Source organism: Anguilla anguilla, chromosome 12, assembly GCF_013347855.1.
Source record: "Anguilla anguilla isolate fAngAng1 chromosome 12, fAngAng1.pri, whole genome shotgun sequence".
Lineage (NCBI taxonomy): Eukaryota > Metazoa > Chordata > Actinopteri > Anguilliformes > Anguillidae > Anguilla > Anguilla anguilla.
In genome coordinates, this window is record NC_049212.1 from 2,341,197 (window position 1) to 2,363,771 (window position 22,575).

Here is a 22,575-nt window from a genome sequence, read left to right on the forward strand (position 1 = left end):
GGTCCCTGAACTATGGAAACAATCTAAAATAGTTCCCATTGCAAAAAATAGCCACCCTAAGACTCTGAATGACTACAGGCCTGTAGCCTTGACCTCTCTTGTTATGAAATCATTTGAAAAGTTGATTAAAAAGGAACTTCTGGATAGGACGGAGCATCATCTCGACCCGTTACAGTTTGCATATCGAACCAACAGGGGGGTCCAGGATGCAACTATAACTCTGCTCAACTTCATATATAAGCACTTAGAGGGTAGTAAGAACCATGCCAGACTTGTTCGTGGACTTCTCATCAGCTTTTAACACCATACAGCCTCATCTGCTGGTGCAGAAGCTTGCTGAGCATTTTGGGTTGGGCACTAACATTGTTGGCTGGATCTTGGACTTCTTCACCAACAGACCTCAGAGAGTGAGAGTGAATGGACATGTCTCTGGACTAACTTTTACATCAACTGGCTCTCCCCAGGGCTGTGTCCTCTCTCCTCTCCTATATATCCTGTACACTAATGACTGCCGCAGTGAGTTTGAAAACCATCACATTGTGAAGTTTGCAGATGATACGGTTATAGTGAGCCTGCTGAAAGAGGAGGAAATGTCCCATGTGCCGGTCACAGATTATTTTTTAAGATGGTGTCAAGAAGCCTTTTTAGAATTAAATGTGACAAAGACCAAGGATATGTGTATTGATTTTAGACGTCATCACTCCAACCCTGTCAACACTAAAATTAATGGTCAGGATGTAGAAATTGTTGAGTCATATAAGTACTTGGGTATCATAATTGATAATAAGCTGAGTTTTGATTGTAACACCAATATGTTGTGTAAAAAAAGCCAGCAGCGCCTATTCTGTCTGAGGAAGCTGGCTAAGTTCAATGTTGACAGGTCCCTGATGACTTTGTTTTACAGATCTTTTATTGAATCGATTTTTACTTTTTCTTTTATCTGTTGGTATGCTTCTCTTAATTTAAAACAGAAAAATGCATTAACAAAGGTGATCAAGGTCTGTAGCAGTATCACTGGTACTCAACAGAAAAGTCTGTCTGATTTGTATAACAAACAGTTGTTAAAGAAAGCAGAATCCATCCTGTCTGACAGCACCAACCCCCTGCACCTAGAGTTTCAGACCTTGCCTTCGGGTTTCCGCTTCAAATACCCATTAGCCAAAACAAACAGATACAAACACTCACTTCATTCTTTCAGCCATTTCACTGCTGAACTCCAATAGAAAAAGGTAATACCAGCTGACCACCCAACCAGGCTTGATAATATTATGCACTTTACGTTTTTACAAAAATGTATTTTTATGTTTTTACTGTATTCTATGATTTTTACAGCATTTTATGTTTTTACTTGTATTCTATGTTTTTACTTTTTATTATATGTTGTATTAATTGCCTTGGTACTGTTTCACTGCTGCACAACCAATTGCCCCACTGGGGACAAATAAAGTTCTACTTGACTTGACATTATTCAACACCAAACTTGCGCATCTGGGCATACATAAAAACATTCTTTTACCGCTAAAAATTTGTATTCCGTCATTGCAACAAGATAAAGCCAACAATAGCCGAAGGTATGCCAGTACAGCTGTGAAAAATGCTGCTCACTGAACACTTAAATAAAGAAGAAGAAGGGTGCGGTACTGTAGCGACCCTGCAGGGTCGCTACAGTAGTCTAGTTAAGAAGTAGTTACAGTACCAGTACTAGCACAATGCAACCATTTTGACTTTTAAAAAAGCGATATACCAGGCATGGAGAAGAGTAACACCCTTACTGTGTTACTCACTGGGCATATTTGTTAATTTCACTAGCAGGATGTGCAGCTCCTCTGGGACAGCTGCTAGAGTCAGTGTCCAGATGGATAAAATAATACAGAGGTCATGAATTGCTCACTTGTACGCTGACTGAGGTTTTAGTGTCAGAGAACACTTAGATGGCAGCAGTACAGTGTCTCTCTCTCCAGGGTGCAGTGTCTAGTGATAATTTCATATGAGCACACCCCAGTCAATACGCATATATGCTAAATTGTATTCACACAAAAATTCAGGTTACAGGTTTTGAAAATGAATGAAATCAGGAAATTTGTTTTCTTCCCTGTGACAAAATTCAAACCCTTACACAGCCACAACAGTTAAGGTCACACATCATTGACAAATAACATGCAAGTTGGTGGTGTGCTGGCTTAACGTATGGAGAAAGTAGTAAAGGATGAACACTTTTTTCTTGACTGTTCCCAGGCTTTTCACTGAAGCCTCCCTGCTCTCATAGGAAGCGCAGTTGTTATAATTACAAATTTCACAAATAATTCATCTTCAGTTTGATGACAGAATGTAATTGTGGCAAACACGCCTGCCACAGGCCACCGAAGTGGCTTTCTTTGGGGCCCTCCAGCACAGAGACACAGGGAGAAGATGTTAAAACAGTCCACATTTATTCCACGAGGGTTTGGCAAGATGGTATAGCCAAATGAGCAGATGTTAACCCTGTCATGACGGAAGCTGCCTGGTGTGGGTGGGGATGGCAGATTTAACCTGTGCGCAGTGATTACCTCACTACGCACAGGTGCAGCCACTCCTGTTCCTGGGTCCAATTAGCCTGGCCAATTATCTAATTCTTCACCAATTATCCAATTGGCCAGGTCTAATTAGCTTGACCCAGGGCAGGTGTGGCTGCTTAACCCAGCCATCCCCACACCACAGTAATCCATTCAGTATTAGACATAATCCACTTCACTGAGGCTACTGTGTCAGTTTAGTCACATGATCAGGTCTAAATGACACTGTTAGCTCCATACAGATGCACTGCAAAAATAGCTGCCATTAGACTGCGTAAATGAGCACAGCTTGCATTTGAAACAGTCAAACTGAAAATAATATTTCTCACATCTGAGTCATGCATTCACATGTGCCGCATTCATAACGCCACCAAAATAGCAAAATGTGCTCTGAGTTAAGACCTGGTCTGGATTGGTTTAAATGGAAACACATTATTCAACACCGAACTTGCGCATCTGAGCATACATAAAAACATTCTTTTACTGCTAAAAATTTGTATTCCGTCATTGTAACAAGATAAAGCCAACAATAGCCGAAGATATGCCAGTACAGCTGTGAAAAATGCTGCTCACTGAACACTTAAATAAAGAAGAGGAATTTAAAAAAAATTATACCATGTCATTCTACTGATAATATCTGGGCATTAATATGGAATAAATATACAACCTTACCATTGGCTTTACGTGTAGAGATGTCCCTTTCAAGACTGAGTGGTCATATATTGTCTTGGATAATCCGACTGTGAAATATACACTTATTTGTGATGCCTGGGTACCTTCCAAAATAGCTGTGCTAATTTTTTGAATTTGAGTGTAATGTAACTGTAATGTAAGCATTCATTGGTTGCTAAGTAGTCATTGTGTTCAATACATCGGATGTGAGCTGAACTGGAACACAGTGGCGGACAGTTGAATTTGCTTTAATGTTGTCCAATTCCCATACAAGGAAGCATTACATACTGCAGAGAACAGGAAAAAGATACGAGAATGAATGATTACACATGTAGGTACTGCTCCACATTGTGTGATAATGTTTTTGCATTATTTTTAATATAATATCAATGCTTCATCTTAAACCTTCAAAAGGGGTACGTTTATATATGCTTTATAACAGAAAAAAAGCATTTCATTAATTTTTGGAGAGATTTTGGATATGTTTCAGGACACCTAGATATTGTAGGCCTCTGTACCGATGGAAATCTTGTAATTCTCACTTGAAAATGATGCAACAGTGAGTTTCTTCAGGCAAAACAGTTGATTTGTAGTGAAATACATGATTTACAGCAATGCGTAATGTAGACATTTTGGATAGTTTTGGAGACACTGGGTACACTGCTTAGTTCTTGCTTCATAAATCTACAGTAGTTCTACATATCCACCCTTGGATTTTATGAACTTGTGGTCAAGGAGTTTTTGATCCAGGACATAGTGTAACCTGTTTTATATATGGGTTCTCTCAGTATTTCATTGCAAACTAAAAAAGAGCAAATTCAATTTTGATTTTTTTTGCCTATTTCTTCCTACATTATGAATATAAACAAATCTTAGTTAGTATTGTAAATGGTGCAAATGTCTTTCTTCATCTACACCATTATTCAAGTCTCTGTGATGCTCACGTCTGGAGTTATAAAGCTTTAAATAAGGTACCCCTTGAATGGGCAACGATTGGGCAGATTTGGCATGTGCGCAAAGGGTTTAAATGAGGGCACTAACTGTTAAAATGATCCAGAAGTTATCATTTATACCAAATTTATACAATTTTATTGTACTTTACTCTCACTAGAAATATTAAGTGTGAAAATACACTGTCAATCATCTACATTATTAATGACATAATACTCACATGGCCTTCCTGCAGTTCCTGACTACTGGTACCAGTCTCTCATCACACACTGCTGATGTGTTGTAGGTCTTCAAGTCAAACTCATCCAGGACCTCCTCTGACATCAGTAACACAAAGGCCAGAGCTGAGCACTGGTGTGGTTCCAGCTCCTTATCAGAAAGTCTTCCTGATCTCAGGGAATTCTGGATGACCTCCACTAGAGAGTTGTCATTCAGTTCACTGAGACAGTGGAACAGATTGATGGTCCTCTCTGCTGAAGATTCCTTTCTGATCCTCTCCTTAATGTACTGGACTGTTTTATTAATGCTCTGTGATCTGCTTTCTGTCTGTGTCTGTAGGTCTGGTACAGGTGATCTGCTTCCTGTCTGTGTCAGTAGTCCTCCGAAGAGAATCTGACTGGAGTCCAGAGAGAGGCTAAGAAGGAATCGGAGGAAAAGGTCCAGGTGTCCATTCTTACTCTCTAAGGCCTGATCCACTGCAGTCCTGTGTAACTCAGACAGCTGCACTCTGCCACTGTGAGGTTCTGATTCTTCTGCACTGAGTACATTTCTGTTCTCATTTACACATGAATGAAACACAAACAAGGCAGCCAGATACTCCTGAATGCTCAGATGCACAAAGTAGTAGACCTTCTCCTGATACAACCCACACTCCTCTTTAAAGATCTCTGTGCACACCCCAGAGTACACTGAAGCTTCACTGACATCAATGCCACTCTCTCTCAGGTCCTCTTCATAGAATATCAGATTGCCCTTTTCCAGCTGTAGAAAAGCCAGCTGCCCCAGTTTCAGGATGATTTCTGTATCTGCTGCTGACATCTTCTTTGAGTCTGTCTCATCAGTGCCATGGTACTTCTGATTCTTCACATTAGTCTGAATGAGCAGGAAGTGTGTGTACATTTCAGTCAGAGTTTTGGGCAGATCTCCACTCTCTGTTTCACCCAACATTGTCTCCAGAACAGTAGCAGAAATCCAGCAGAAGACAGGTATGTGACACATGATGTAGAGACTCCTGGATGACTTTATGTGTGAGATAATTCTGCTGGCCTGGTTCTGATCTCTGATTCTCTTCCTGAAGTACCCCTCCTTCTGTGGGTCATTGAACCCACGTACCTCTGTCACTCGGTGGACACACTTAGGAGGGATCTGATTGGCTGCTGCTGGTCGGGAGATGATCCAGAGGAGAGCAGAGGGAAGCAGATTCCCCTTAATGAGGTTGGTCAGCAGCACATCCACTGATGATGATTTGGTTATATCATAGCAGATCTCATTACCTTGGAAATTTAGAGGAAGTCGACACTCATCCAGACCATCAAAGATAAACACCACTTTGACCTCATCACCTTCAACACGTTGGCTCTCTTTCAGTTGTGGAAAGTAGTGCTGCAGAAGTTGCATCAGACTGAATGCTCTTTCCTTCTTCAAATTCAGATCTCGGAAAGGAAAAGTGAAGATGAAATCAATGTCCTGATTGGCTTTTCCTTCTGCCCAGTCCAGAATGAACTTCTGCACAGAGACAGTTTTCCCAATGCCAGCGATGCCCTTTGTAAGCACAGTTCTGATGGGTTTCTTTTGTCCAGGTAAAGGCTTAAAGATGTTATTGCAGAGTATTGCAGTCTCCTGTGTGGTTTGTCTCTTGGATGCTGTCTCAATCTGTCTGACCTCGTGTTCATTATTGACCCCCCCACTTCCCCCCTCTGTGATGTAGAGCTCTGTATAGATCTCATTGAGGAGGGTTGGGTCGCTCTGCTTTGCTAAACCTTCAAATATGCATTCAAACTTCCTCTTCAGATGAGATTTAAGTGCCTTCTGGGCTATTTTTATGGATCCATCTGAAGAGAGGAAATATGAGAAACAATTATGCTTAAAATGTGATAAACATTTCCCATTCAATAACAGATTTTTTTAAAACTGCTAATAAAAATATTAATAGACTCATTCTTAACAGCATTTTACACACATCACAGTGTTACATAAGTCTAACAGTATGCTATGCCTCTCACACAGTGTTGTACATACCTCAAACAGTATGTTACACACCTCTCTCACAGTGTGTTACACACTTCTCACACAGTATTACATAACTCTGAAATATAATCCATCATAAATACATCATATCAGCAAGGAAGCACATTTGTACACTACGGATGAAGGGAAAAAACATTAAAACACTGAAAATGGGTTCAAATGTGCTTCTACACTTCATGTCTCAGGTTTTGTTACATGGTAATTTAAAAATATAATATTGTTATCCTGAGTGCTCTTTAGCCCTGGATACAACCTTGGGGCAGTCTGTCTAATGGGACAGTGGTTTAGTCACTGGCTTTTGAGCACAAGATTCCTGCTTTGAATCCCCCTCAGGGACATTTAATCTCATGTACATTTGCTTACCCCCATAATCACTGCTTCATGCTATAGCTTAATTTAAATGCCTTTGTGTGCGTATTGGTTGGGACACGTTCTATATGAAATGTTGTCAATGTAAAACACTATTATGGAAGTGGGGATGCTATAGCTAATTCCAGCATTTGAATGGACACACATTTGCAATGAGAGAAAACTCTTACTGCGCTCCTCATCTCTCTCCAGTGAGTCAGCAAGATCCTTCTGCTTCATGTTCCTCAGGATGTGGAGTGTGATCTTCAGAGACCTCTCACTGCCACAGGTCTCCAGCAACTTCTCAACTATGTACAGGGTCTCAGGATCCTTCTGCTCTCTCGCAATGCATTCTGGGTAATCTTCAATTCGATGACTTTTGAACAATTCCTTCATCTTCATTAACTTAACCAGTACAGAAGGATCTTCAGACAGAATCTCAAAGCATTCTGGGCAATCCTGACTCAGATGGCTCTGAAACAGTTTCAACTTCTCATCCTTCTTCAGCTTCATCAAAGTGCATAGGAGAGACTGAAATAAACACATGAAGAGGAGTACTGTATCAGTGTGAAATAAACACATGAAGAGGTGTGCTGTATCAGTGTGAAATAAACACATGAAGAGGTGTGCTGTATCAGTGTGAAATAAACACATGAAGAGGTGTGCTGTATCAGTGTGAAATAAACACATGAAGTAATATTGTAAAAATCCTAAAATTTCTTCTGGTGAAGAGTGCCTGACCGGCAACCGTAAAAATGTGTTAACACAACGGCAAAATTAGGCTAGCCTATATCTAGAAATACCATCTTTGGGGAAAAAACGCTACGGTTAAGGGTCAGGCACTCTTCACGATAAGAAGAAATTTCATGATTTTTTCGATATTGCTTGTGTCTAAAGTGCTGCGACGGAAACAACGATTGATTTACTGAGGAGCCACATCTGTCCAAAACGTAAACAAGTCAGCCAGTTTACACGGTTGGGAAATATTATCTGACAACGTGGTCATGTGGCTAACTTAGCTAGCTAGCCAAACAGTCAGTAACACAGATAATTACTTTGTGCCATTTAGGGATAATGTCAAGGAGGAAAGGTAGCCTACTGTTAAAGCCAATAAACCTTAGACAGTTTTTTAAATGTTTAAATGTGCCCAGCATTCCAAGGCTTGTTGTAAGATTCAGTAGCCAATCAGGACTTGAATACAAGTTTTTTGTAGAGTGCAAAAACTTTGATATTATTTATTTAAATTTAATTTAAGTTCTTTTGTTGTTCTTGAAACCACAGCATTCCAAGACTGTACATTGTTGTCAGATTCTTTGTAAGACTCTGCTATGCTGTAAATAGTTGTTGATTTAAAAAAAATGTGTGTTAAATAAATGAATTATTTATAACAACATTCACATTACGTAGTCATATTTTCAAATCTCCAGTCAGCTTTTAGCACTGACATAATGTAGGGTCCCATGGAATCTGTGTTATAGCTTTTTTAAATTCTCAATTCCGCGATTCTGTTACCATAGAAACTATAGGGCCCTACCTTAATGCTGCCATCAGTCTGTTGCTGGCCCGTGCCGGGCCCCCATCAAAAACGACACTTGGCTGCCGGCCGCTAGGCCCTGTCAAAAGATACTTGCCACCGGGCCTAACAACTTTTCTGGGGGAAACCCTGTGTATATATATATATATATATATATATATATATATAGTAACAATAAACCACTATGTTTTCAGTATGATCCATAATTTCGTGAATAACTTCACTTTGTCCACAGCATCACCGGCCATATGCTAACCCACTAATATCAGTGCATACAAGCTGAGGTGTGGTGTCCCAGGGCACTGTGGTAAGTGTTCTTGAGCCTCAGAACTGATTACCTGAGTACAAGTCTAGTAACAAGTTTAAAGGCTTTAGACCTATAGAAACCTCTGAGTACAAGCCTAGTAACAAGTTTAAAGGCTTTAGACCTTAATATAAAAACCTCTGAGTACAAGTCTAGTAACAAGTTTAAAGGCTTTAGACCTTAATATAAAAACCTCTGAGTACAAGTCTAGTAACAAGTTTAAAGGCTTTAGACCTTAAATAAAAACCTCCGAGTACAAGTCTAGTAACAAGTTTAAAGGCTTTAGACCTTAATATAAAAACCTCTGAGTACAAGTCTAGTAACAAGTTTAAAGGCTTTAGACCTTAATATAAAAACCTCTGAGTACAAGTCTAGTAACAAGTTTCAAGGCTTTATTTTTAGGCAATATAAACACCTCTGAGTGCAGTAACAAGGTTAAAGGATTAGGTTTCTAGCCTATGAGGAACAAATAAATGACCAGTGCTAAGCCGGGTGCATAGCCTAGGCTCCTAAGTTCCAGCCTGAAAGCAGAGTCTGATAAGTGCTGATACTAAACCCGGGTGCCTGGGTCCCACGGCGGTACACGTCTCAACCCCTCTGAGAGTGCAGTTGAGACTGTCCGGTATCTGTCCGGAGGGAACCACACCTTTAAGTCTCAGAGACGGAGGCCGGTACTAGTGGTCACTGGACCTCTGAGTACCGAGCCCGATGTAACGTCGCAACCTCTGGGTGCCACGGCAGATACAAGTCTCCACCCCTCTGATAGTGCAGCCCCAGGCTACAACAAGAATCTGGAATCTGCCACATGTGGAACCCATGTTAAAACCTCTAAGACTGGTGCAAAGGGTCATAGCACACAACTTCTGAATTTCTGAGGTGCTGGAACTGAGTCCTCGGGCCTAAACCACCTGTCCCAGTAACTCGGGCTAGAATACAGTATAATTACAATCCTTTGGCATTAGAGTCTGAAAGAAAGTAACTGAATGAGTTCAAGTTCCGAGGCACAAGGACACTGCCGAGCACTGAGGTGTATGTTCTGTGTAACTCTAACAACCATAACAAATTGTCCTCTCATAACCCTGCCTCACCAGTAGGTATAAAATGTCCTTATAGCTACCTTGCTAACGACTCATCGGATGCACACGCAAAATGACATGTATAGAAGTGCACTTGTTTAAAACCACTAAATTCTGCTTATATATCTCCTTCGCTAGTGGCTCACTGGGTAGCGTGGCTGCCTGCAGCACTTTTGGATGTGTGCAGGCAGCTTCGAGCCCCCCTCTGACTCATGAAAACCTCTCGGTCATTACACTGCCTTGCTGGATAACTAAAAATAAAACATTAAACTATTGTTTTTGCACCTGTATAATCTTGCAGGGAAAGTCACTCATATTTCTGTATTTACACAACTACAAATAAAATATACCCACACTTTACACAGTTCTGTGTTTGGCATTTTTGGCATCACAAGGAGGAAAATGACAAAACTATAAAATCGAATCATTAACTATTTATAATAATATAGTGCCCTTTATAGTACTTCAATATCTTTTATGTAAAGCATTTGCCAATAGTCAAAGCTCTACTAAAGTGTGCGCTAAGCTTCCACTCATGCGCTACGTGAAAACGCAAAGTGAAAGTAAGTCAGTACGCAGTAGAATAGCTAAGCTGTAGTTTCAGCTAAAAGGACGGCGTAAGCTACGTTCGAAAGCTACAGTATGAAAATGAGCTTCAAGAACTCAACACTGTATGATTACTGTAAGGTATATGAGGCTTCCAAACAGGGGCAAAAGTCACGATGGGTAGATCTTAGAGAGGGTAGCAGTAGTTTGCTTTTAGGTCATTTACTTGGCACTGGAATGTCTAATTACAATATTTTTTTTTGATCATAATGTAAAAAGTAGTTAATTTTTTTAGAAAAACCAAACATTTTGCTTTTGACAATCTATCTAAGTGCATAGCTGAAAATCTGATATAGTACATAAAAGCTTAAATAAATCTGTCTTAGCTATTTTTATTAAAAGACCTCTTATGGAAATGAAGTAGATATCCTAATTGACTTAACACAGGGAATGTATGGTAACATGAAATGTGTGCTGTAGTAAAAAATAGAGTTTGAATGTCCTTAGCTTAGGTGTATGTAAACGTTTGGCCTCAACTATGTATTCTATATATTGTATATGATATACGGATTATATATAAAAATGAAATTAACAATACAAATGAAACACAAATTAATTAAAAACAATTGAAAAAAAAACAGAACTCACCTGTCTTGTGAAAGATAATTTCTCAGAACTGTTCTCCTCTAAAGAGCAGGACTGGAGAGACTGCAGTATCCTGCGAACAAAAGAGTTTCCAGTTAAATTCATCCTCTTACTGCAGCTCTAACTCACAGCACATGGAGACAGAGCTTCCAGTTAAACTCATCCTCTAACTGCAGCTCTAACTCACAGCACATGGAGACAGAGCTTCCAGTAAAACTCATCCTCTTACTGCAGCTATAACTCGCAGCACATGGAGACAGAGCTTCCAGTTAAACTCATCCTCTAACTGCAGCTCTAACTCACAGCACATGGAGACAGAGCTTCCAGTTAAACTCATCCACTAAGTGCAGATTAAAATCGAGCCCTTGCTCCCAAACACACCAGAAATGAAACCTGAAAGCATATTTAAAACGTTTAAATAGAAGCTGATATATTGTGTTTGTATGATATTCCACTGTGGATGGTCAAGAGTTATATTTGGCATAGGTGCAATAAGTTATAAATGTATAAGACAATCCTGTTAATGCAGCTCTAACTCAGAGCACATGGAGACAGAGCTTCCAGTTAAACTCATCCTCTAACTGCAGCTCTAACTCACAGCACGTGGAGACAGAGCTTCCAGTTAAACTCATCCTCTTACTGCAGCTCTAACTCACAGCACATGGAGACAGAGCTTACAGTTAAACTCATCCTCATACTGCAGCTCTAACTCACAGCACATTGAAACAGAGCATCCAGTTAAACTCATCCTCTTACTGCAGCTCTAACTCACAGCACAAATGAATATGAGAAAATACACCTCACCTACACCTGAATGTGATATAAATCACAAACCTACAGAGATATGTACAATAATAACCCCCAGCTAGATCTGAAAATCTTAATACACCCACCGACAACAGAAAGGAGCCAGTAACATTGAAGTATAATTAAACAGTACTGTCAATTTGAACCTCTTTAATTACCTTTGATCACCTGCGAACTCTCCCCTGAATGTGATTGGATGATCCATTGAACGATCACTCTTCATAGACAGACAGCTGGGTACAGGTGACCCTGCTCTTTCTACCTGGACCCTGTGAACAAATAATGGAGAAACAACATCCAGTTAAACTCGTCCTCTTACTGCAGCTCTAACACACAACATATGGAGACAGAGCTTCCAGTTAAACTCATCCTCTTACTGCAGCTCTAACTCACAACACATGGAGACAGAGCTTCCAGTTAAACTCATCCTCTTACTGCAGCTCTAACTCGCAGCACATTGGGACAGAGCTTCCAGTTAAACTCATCCTCTTACTGCAGCTCTAACTCACAGCACAAATGAATATGACAAAATACACCTCACCTACACCTGAATGTGATATAAATCACAAACCTACAGCTATATGTGCAATAATAACCCCCACCTAGATCTGAAAGTCGTAATACACCCACCGACAAAAGAAAGGTGCCAGTAACATTGGAGTATAATTAAACAGTACTGTCAATTTGAACCTCTTTAATTACCTATTATCACCTGCAAACTTTCCACTGAATGTGATTGGATGATAGATTGAATGATCACTCTTCATAGACAGACAGCTGGGTACAGGTGATCCTGCTCTTTCTACCTGGACACTGTGAACAAAACATGGAGAAACAACATCCAGTTAAACTCGTCCTCTTACTGCAGCTCTAACTCACAACACATGGAGACAGAGCTTCCAGTTAAACTCATCCTCTTACTGCAGCTCTAACTCACAGCACAAGAAGACAGAGCTTCCAGTTAAACTCATCCTCTTACTACAGCTCTAACTCTCAGCGCATGGAGACAGAGCTTCCAGTTAAACTCATCCTCATACTGCAGCTCAAACTCCCAGCATATGGAGACAGAGCTTCCAGTTATACTCATCCTCTTACTGCAGATCTAACTCTCAGCACATGGAGACAGAGCTTCCAGTTAAACTCATCCTCTTACTGCAGCTCTAATTTGCAGCACATGGAGACAAAGCTTCCAGTTAAACTCATCCTCTTGCTGCAGCTCTAACTCACAGCACATTGGAACAGAACTTCCAGTTAAACTCATCCTCTTACTGCAGCTCAAACTCTCAGCATATGGAGACAGAGCTTCCAGATAAACTCATCCTCTTACTGCAGCTCGAACTCACAGCATATGGAGACAGAGCTTCCAGTTAAACTCATCCTCTTACTGCAGCTCTAACTCACAGCACAAATGAATGACAAAATACACCTCACCTACACCTGAATGTGATATAAATCACAAACCTACAGCTATATGTGCAATAATAACCCCCACCTAGATCCGAAAGTCTTAATACACCCACCGACAACAGAAAGGTGCCAGTAACATTGAAGTATAATTAAACAGTACTGTCAATTTGAACCTCTTTAATTACCTTTGATCACCTGCGAACTCTCCCCTGAATGTGATTGGATGATCCATTGAACTATCACTCTTCATAGAAAGACAGCTGGGTACAGGTGACCCTGCTCTTTCTACCTGGACCCTGTGAACAAAACATGGAGAAACAACATCCAGTTAAACTCGTCCTCTTACTGCAGCTCTAACTCACAACACATGGAGACAGAGCTTCCAGTTAAACTCATCTTCTTACGACAGCTCTGATTCACAGCACATGGAGACAGAGCTTCCAGTTAAACTCATCCTCTTACTGCAGCTCTGACTCACAGCACATTGGGACAGAACTTCCAGTTAAACTCATCCTCTTACTGCAGCTCTAACTCACAGCACAAATGAATATGACAAAATACACCTCACCTACACATGAATGTGATATAAATCACAAACCTACAGCGATATGTGCAATCATAACCCCCACCTAGATCTGAAAGTCGTAATACACCCACCGACAACAGAAAGATGGCAGTAACATTGAAGTATAATTAAACAGTACTGTCAATTTGAACCTCTTTAATTACCTTTGATCACCTGCGAACTCTCCCCTGAATGTGATTGGATGATCCATTGAACGATCACTCTTCATAGACAGACAGCTGGGTACAGGTGACCCTGCTCTTTCTACCTGGACCCTGTGAACAAAACATGGAGACACAACATCCAGTTAAACTCATCCTCTTACTGCAGCTCTAACTCACAACACATGGAGATAGAGCTTCCAGTTAAACTCATCCTCTTACTGCAGCTCTAACTCACAGCACAAGAAGACAGAGCTTCCAGTTAAACTCATCCTCTTACTGAAGCTCTAACTCACAGCACATGGAGATAGAGCTTCCAGTTAAACTCATCCTCTTACTGCAGCTCAAACTCACAGCACATGGAGACAGAGCTTCCAGTTAAACTCATCCTCTTACTGAAGCTCTAACTCACAGCACATGGACATAGAGCTTCCAGTAAAACTCATCCTCCAAGTGCAGATTAAAATCGAGCACTTGCTCCCAAACACGCCAGAAATGAAACCTGAAAGCATATTTAAAACATTTAAATATAAGCTGATTTATTGTGTTTGTGTGAAATTCCACTGTGGATGGTCAAGAGTAATATTTGGCATAGGTGCAATAAGTTATAAATGTAAAAGACAATCCTCTTACTGCAGCTCTAAATCACAGCACATAGAGACAGAGCTTCCAGGTAAACTCATCCTCTTACTGCAGCTCTAACTCACAGCACATGGAGACAGAGCTTCCAGTTAAACTCATCCTCTTACTGCAGCTCTAACTCACAGCACAAATGAATGACAAAATACACCTCACCTACACCTGAATGTGATATAAATCACAAACCTACAGCTATATGTGCAATAATAACCCCCACCTAGATCCGAAAGTCTTAATACACCCACCGACAACAGAAAGGTGCCAGTAACATTGAAGTATAATTAAACAGTACTGTCAATTTGAACCTCTTTAATTACCTTTGATCAGCTGCGAACTCTCCCCTGAATGTGATTGGATGATCCATTGAACTATCACTCTTCATAGACAGACAGCTGGGTACAGGTGACCCTGCTCTTTCTACCTGGACCCTGTGAACAAAACATGGAGAAACAACATCCAGTTAAACTCGTCCTCTTACTGCAGCTCTAACTCACAACACATGGAGACAGAGCTTCCAGTTAAACTCATCTTCTTACGACAGCTCTGATTCACAGCACATGGAGACAGAGCTTCCAGTTAAACTCATCCTCTAACTGCAGCTCTAACTCACAGCACATTGGGAGAGAGCTTCCAGTTAAACTCATCCTCTTACTGCAGCTCTAACTCACAGCACATGGAGACAGAGCTTCCAGTTAAACTCATCCTCTTACTGCAGCTCTAACTCACAGCACATGGAGACAGAGCTTCCAGTTAAACTCATCCTCTTACTGCAGCTCTAACTCACAGCACATTGGGACAGAGCTTCCAGTTGAATTCATCCTCTTACTGCAGCTCTAACTCACAGCACAAATGAATATGACAAAATACACCTCACCTACACATGAATGTGATATAAATCACAAATCTACAGCGATATGTGCAATAATAACCCCCACCTAGATCTGAAAGTCGTAATACACCCACCGACAACAGAAAGATGGCAGTAACATTGAAGTATAATTAAACAGTACTGTCAATTTGAACCTCTTTAATTACCTTTGATCACCTGCGAACTCTCCCCTGAATGTGATTGGATGATCCATTGAACGATCACTCTTCATAGACAGACAGCTGGGTACAGGTGACCCTGCTCTTTCTACCTGGACCCTGTGAACAAAACACGGAGACACAACATCCAGTTAAACTCATCCTCTTACTGCAGCTCTAACTCACAGCACAAGAAGACAGAGCTTCCAGTTAAACTCATCCTCTTACTGCAGCTCTAACTCACAGCACAAGAAGACAGAGCTTCCAGTTAAACTCATCCTCTTTCTGCAGCTCTAACTCACAGCACATGGAGACAGAGCTTACAGTTAAACTCATCCTCTTACTGCAGCTCTAACTCTCAGCACATGGAGACAGAGCTTCCAGTTAAACTCATCCTCCAAGTGCAGATTAAAATCGAGCCCTTGCTCCCAAACACGCCAGAAATGAAACCTGAAAGTATATTTAAAACGTTTAAATAGAAGCTGATTTATTGTGTTTGTGTGATATTCCACTGTGGATGATCAAGAGTAATATTTGGCATAGGTGCAATAAGTAATAAATGTAAAAGACAATCCTCTTACTGCAGCTCTAAATCACAGCACATGGAGACAGAGCTTCCAGTTAAACTCATCCTCTTACTGCAGCTCTAACTCACAGCACATGGAGACAGAGCTTCCAGTTAAACTCATCCTCTTACTGCAGCTCTAACTCACAGCACATGGAGACAGAGCTTCCAGTTAAACTCATCCTCTTACTGCAGCTCTAACTCACAGCACAAATTAATATGACAAAATACACCTCACCTACACCTGAATGTGATATAAATCACAAACCTACAGCTATATGTGCAATAAAAACCCCCACCTAGATCTGAAAGTCTTAATACACCCACCGACAATAGAAAGGTGCCAGTAAGATTGAAGTATAATTAAACAGTACTGTCAATTTGAAACTCTTTAATTACCTTTGATCACCTGCGAACTCTCCCCTGAATGTGATTGGATGATCCATTGTACTATCACTCTTCATGGACAGACAGCTGGGTACAGGTGACCCTGCTCTTTCTACCTGGACCCTGCAAACAAAACATGGAGAAACAACATCCAGTTAAACTCGTCCTCTTACTGTAGCTCTAACTCACAACACATGGAGACAGAGCTTCCAGTTAAACTCATCTTCTTACGACAGCTCTGACTCACAGCACATGGAGACAGAGCTTCCAGTTATACTCATCCTCTTACTGCAGCACTAACTCACAACACAGGGAGACAGAGCTTCCAGTTAAACTCATCCTCTTACTGGAGCTCTAACTCACAGCACATGGAGATAGAGCTTCCAGTTAAACTCATCCTCTTACTGCAGCTCTAACTCACAGCACATGGAGACAGAGCATCCAGTTAAACTCATCCTTATACTGCAGCTCTAACTCACAGCACATCGAGATAGAGCTTCCAGTTAAACTCATCCTCCAAGTGCAGATTAAAATCGAGCCCTTGCTCCCAAACACGCCAGAAATAAAACCTGAAAGCATATTTAAAACGTTTAAATAGAAGCTGATTTATTGTGTTTGTGTGATATTCCACTGGGGATGGTCAAGAGTAATATTTGGCATAGGTGCAATAAGTTATAAAAGTAAAAGACAATCCTCTTACTGCAGCTCTAAATCACAGCACATGGAAAACACGTTTTCAGCGTACAAAAATGCCAAGTTACTCACACATACAAGAAATACACCGTCTATAACTCATTCATTCAAACTGACAAAATCCAGGCCTGCCATTAAAAGTATTGATATCAAAATGACGCCAAGTTACGGTACTACAAACAATATAGGTTATCTTGTCTCACCGAAATTACATAAGATGTATTCCAAAGCAATGCTACCCAATATTTCCTCAATTCTTTCAAGTCACTTGGCCCTGTATTTTGTAATCTTAGCATTTTATAATGTCATGCAAACGTAACTCACAGCACATGGAGGCAGAGCTTCCAGTTAAACTTATCCTCTTACTGCGGCTCTAACTCACAGCACATGGAGACAGAGCTTCCAGTTAAACTCATCCTCTAACTGCAGCTCTAACTCACAGCACATGGAGACAGAGCTTCCAGTTAAACTCATCCTCTTACTGCAGCTCTAATTCACAGCACATGGAGACAGAGCTTCCAGTTAAACTCATCCTCTTACTGCAGCTTTAACTCACAGCACATGGAGATAGAGCTTCCAGTTAAACTCATCATCTTACTGCAGCTCTAACTCACAGCATATTGGGACAGAGCTTCCAGTTAAACTCATCCTCTTACTGCAGATCTAACTCTCAGCACATGGAGACAGAGCTTCCAGTTAAACTCATCCTCTTACTGCAGCTCTAACTCTCAGCACTTGGAGACAGAGCTTCCAGTTAAACTCATCCTCTTACTGCAGCTCTAACTCACAGCACATGGAGACAGAGCTTCCAGTAAAACTCATCATCTTACTGCAGCTCTAACTCACAGCACAAATGAATATGACAAAATACACCTCACCTACACCTGAATGTGATATAAATCACAAACCTACAGCTATATGTGCAATAATAACCCCCACCTAGATCTGAAAGTCTTAATACACCCACCGACAACAGAAAGGTGCCAGTAACATTGAAGTATAATTAAACAGTACTGACTATTTGAATCTCTATAATTACCTTTGGTCACCTGTGACCTCTCCTCTGAATGTGATTGGAAGACCCATTGAATGATCACTCTTCATAGACAGACAGCTGGGTACAGGTGACCCTGCTCTTTCTAGCTGGACCCTGTGAACAAAACATGGAGAAACAACATCCAGTTAAACTCATCCTCTTACTGCAGCTCTACATTACATTACATTACATTATAGGTTCTTAGCAGACGCTCTTATCCAGAGCGACTTACAACAAGTGCATTACAAAACTCAGAGACAAGCGCTTTACAACATTCCTGCAAGAGAGCTACAATAAATATAACTTTGCAAAAAGTGTGAATTGTACACCTTTTTTTTTTTTTTTTTTTTTTTTTTTTTAGAAAAAAAAATGTTAGAGGGTAGTGGGGGGTGATGAGGTGAGATGTAGCTTGAAGAGGTGAGTCTTCAGTCTACGTTTGAAGACGGCCAGGGTCTCTGCTGTTCTGACTTGCACAGGAAGGTCATTCCACCACCGTGGGGCTAGAACAGACAGGAGGCGTGACCGGGTGCTGGTGCGAGCCGGGGCAGGGACCAGGCGACATGTGGCAGCAGAACGGAGAGGTCTAGCTGGGGTGTAGGGTCTGATGAGTTGACGTAGATAGGGAGGGGCTGACCCCCTGGCTGCTTTGAAGGCAAGCACTAATGTTTTAAATTTGATGCGAGCCATCACGGGGAGCCAGTGGAGGGTGGTGAGCAGGGGGGTAACGTGGGAATGTCTGGGGAGGTTGAAGACCAGACGCGCTGCTGCGTTCTGGATGAGTTGCAGGGGTCTGATAGATGATGCTGGGAGGCCAGCAAGCAGGGAGTTACAGTAGTCCAGGCGGGACATCTAACTCACAACATATGGAGACAGAGATTCCAGTTAAACTCATCCTCTTACTGCAGCTCTAACTCACAGCACATGGAGACAGAGCTTCCAGTTAAACTAATCCTCTTACTGCAGGTCTAACTCACAGCACATGGAGACAGAGCATCCAGTTAAACTCATCCTCTTACTGCAGCTCTAACTCACAGCACATGGACACAGAGCTTCCAGTTAAACTCATCCTCTTACTGCAGCTCTAACTCACAGCACATGGAGACAGAGCTTCCAGTTAAACTCATCCTCTTACTGCAGCTCTGACTCACAGCACATGGAGACAGAGCATCCAGTTAAACTCATCCTCTTACTGCAGCTCTAACTCACAGAACATGGAGACAGAGCTTCCAGGTAAACTCATCTTCTTACTGCAGCTCTAACTCACAGCACATGGAGACAGAGCATCCAGTTAAACTCATCCTCTTACTGCAGCTCAAACTCACAGCACATGGAGACAGAGCTTCCAGTTAAACTCATCCTCTTACTGCAGCTCTAACTCACAGCACATGGAGACAGAGCTTCCAGTTAAACTCATCCTCTTACTGCAGCTCTAACTCACAGCACATGGAGACAGAGCTTCCAGTTAAACTCATCCTCTTACTGCAGCTCTAACTCACAGCACAAATGAATATGACTAAATACACCTCACCTACACCTGAATGTGATATAAATCACAAACCTACAGCTATATGTGCAATAATAACCCCCACCTAGATCTGAAAGTCTCCATACACCCACCGATAACAGAAAGGTGCCAGTAACATTGAAGTATAATTAAACAGTACTGTCAATTTGAACCTCTTTAATTACCTTTGATCACCTGCGAACTCTCCCCTGAATGTGATTGGAAGACCCATTGAATGATCACTCTTCATAGACAGACAGCTGGGTACAGGTGACCCTGCTCTTTCTAGCTGGACCCTGTGAACAAAACATGGAGAAACAACATCCAGTTAAACTCGTCCTCTTACTGCAGCTCTAACTCACAACATATGGAGACAGAGATTCCAGTTAAACTCATCCTCTTACTGCAGCTCTAACTCACAGCACATGGAGACAGAGCTTCCAGTTAAACTCATCCTCTTACTGCAGGTCTAACTCACAGCACATGGAGACAGAGCATCCAGTTAAACTCATCCTCTTACTGCAGCTCAAACTCACAGCACATGGAGACAGAGCTTCCAGTTAAACTCATCCTCTTACTGCAGCTCTAACTCACAGCAGATGGACACAGAGCTTCCACTTAAACTCATCCTCTTACTGCAGCTCTAAATCACAGCACATGGAGACAGAGCTTCCAGTTAAACTCATCCTCTTACTGCAGCTCTGACTCACAGCACATGGAGACAGAGCATCCAGTTAAACTCATCCTCTTACTGCAGCTCTAACTCACAGCACATGGAGACAGAGCTTCCAGGTAAACTCATCTTCTTACTGCAGCTCTAACTCACAGCACATGGAGACAGAGCTTCCAGTTAAACTCATCCTCGTACTGCAGCTCAAACTCACAGCGCATGGAGACAGAGCTTCCAGTTAAACTCATCCTCTTACTGCAGCTCTAACTCACAGCACATGGAGACAGAGCTTCCAGTTAAATTCATCCTCTTACTGAAGCTCTAACTCACAGCACATGGAGATAGAGCTTCCAGTTAAACTCATCCTCCAAGTGCAGATTAAAATCGAGCCCTTGCTCCCAAACACGCAAGAAATGAAACCTGAAAGCATATTTAAAACGTTTAAATAGAAGCTGCTTTATTGTGTTTGTGTGATATTCCACTGGGGATGGTCAAGAGTAATATTTAACATAGGTGCAATAAGTTATAAATGTAAAAGACAATCCTCTTACTGCAGCTCTAAATCACAGCACATGGAGACAGAGCTTCCAGTTAAACTCATCCTCTTACTGCAGCTCTAACTCACAGCACATGGAGACAGAGCTTCCAGTTAAACTCATCCTCTTACTGCAGCTCTAACTCACAGCACATGGAGACAGAGCTTCCAGTTAAACTCATCCTCTTACTGCAGCTCTAACTCACAGCACAAATGAATATGACTAAATACACCTCACCTACACCTGAATGTGATATAAATCACAAACCTACAGCTATATGTGCAATAATAACCCCCACCTAGATCTGAAAGTCTCCATACACCCACCGATAACAGAAAGGTGCCAGTAACATTGAAGTATAATTAAACAGTACTGTCAATTTGAACCTCTTTAATTACCTTTGATCACCTGCGAACTCTCCCCTAAATGTGATTGGATGATCCATTGAACTATCACTCTTCATAGACAGACAGCTGGGTACAGGTGACCCTGCTCTTTCTACCTGGACCCTGTGAACAAAACATGGAGAAACAAAATCCAGTTAAACTCGTCCTCTTACTGCAGCTCTAACTCACAACACATGGAGACAGAGCTTCCAGTTAAACTCATCTTCTTACGACAGCTCTGACTCACAGCACATGGAGACAGAGCTTCCAGTTATACTCATCCTCTTACTGCAGCACTAACTCACAACACAGGGAGAAAGAGCTTCCAGTTAAACTCATCCTCTTACTCCAGCTCTAACTCACAGCACATGGAGACAGAGCTTACAGTTAAATTCATCCTCTTACTGCAGCTCTAACTCACAGCACATTGGGACAGAGCTTCCAGTTAAATTCATCCTCTTACTGCAGCTCTAACTCACAGCACAAATGAATATGACAAAATACACCTCACCTACACCTGAATGTGATATAAATCACAAACCTACAGCGATATGTGCAATAATAACCCCCACCTAGATCTGAAAGTCGTAATACACCCACCGACAATAGAAAGATGGCAGTAACATTGAAGTATAATTAAACAGTACTGTCAATTTGAATCTCTTTAATTACCTTTGATCACCTGCGAACTCTCCCCTGAATGTGATTGGATGATCCATTGAACGATCACTCTTCATAGACAGACAGCTGGGTACAGGTGACCCTGCTCTTTCTACCTGGACCCTGTGAACAAAACATGGAGACACAACATCCAGTTAAACTCATCCTCTTACTGCAGCTCTAACTCACAACACATGGAGATAGAGCTTCCAGTTAAACTCATCGTCTTACTGCAGCTCTAACTCACAGCACAAGAAGACAGAGCTTCCAGTTAAACTCATCCTCTTACTGCAGCTCTAACTCACAGCACATGGAGATAGAGCTTCCAGTTAAACTCATCCTTCAAGTGCAGATTAAAATCGAGCCCTTGCTCCCAAACACGCAAGAAATGAAACCTGAAAGCATATTTAAAACGTTTAAATAGAAGCTGCTTTATTGTGTTTGTGTGATATTCCACTGGGGATGGTCAAGAGAAATATTTAACATAGGTGCAATAAGTTATAAATGTAAAAGACAATCCTCTTACAGCAGCTCTAAATCACAGCACATGGAGACAGAGCTTCCAGTTAAACTCATCCTCTTACTGCAGCTCTAACTCACAGCACATGGAGACAGAGCTTCCAGTTAAACTCATCCTCTTACTGCAGCTCTAACTCAC

General features: G+C 41.4%; 2 protein-coding genes and 1 long non-coding RNA gene across 4 annotated transcripts in view; all 3 read right to left on the bottom strand.

The window, feature by feature from the left end:
• The window catches only part of LOC118209722, a 411,967-nt gene that overhangs the window by 262,200 nt on the left and 127,192 nt on the right, over positions 1-22,575 (bottom strand). The window lies entirely within an intron of this gene.
• Positions 1-22,575, bottom strand: part of LOC118209894 (NACHT, LRR and PYD domains-containing protein 3-like) — a 178,251-nt gene that overhangs the window by 122,835 nt on the left and 32,841 nt on the right. The window contains exons 3-5 of the mRNA XM_035385619.1: positions 10,879-10,948; positions 6,962-7,301; positions 4,396-6,226 (exon numbers count right to left, since the gene is read on the bottom strand). Coding sequence (XP_035241510.1) covers positions 4,396-6,226; positions 6,962-7,301; positions 10,879-10,948 — 2,241 coding nt within the window. The remainder of the gene's footprint in view (positions 1-4,395; positions 6,227-6,961; positions 7,302-10,878; positions 10,949-22,575) is intronic.
• LOC118209734 lies at positions 15,545-21,311 on the bottom strand. 2 transcript variants are annotated; one of them, XR_004761758.1, is made up of 3 exons: positions 21,270-21,311; positions 16,445-16,555; positions 15,545-15,600 (listed from the first exon to the last, which is right to left on the bottom strand). It is a non-coding gene; the product is annotated as an uncharacterized LOC118209734 (long non-coding RNA). The 2 variants fall into 2 exon arrangements; XR_004761759.1 differs by lacking the exon at positions 21,270-21,311 and adding an exon at positions 18,165-18,214.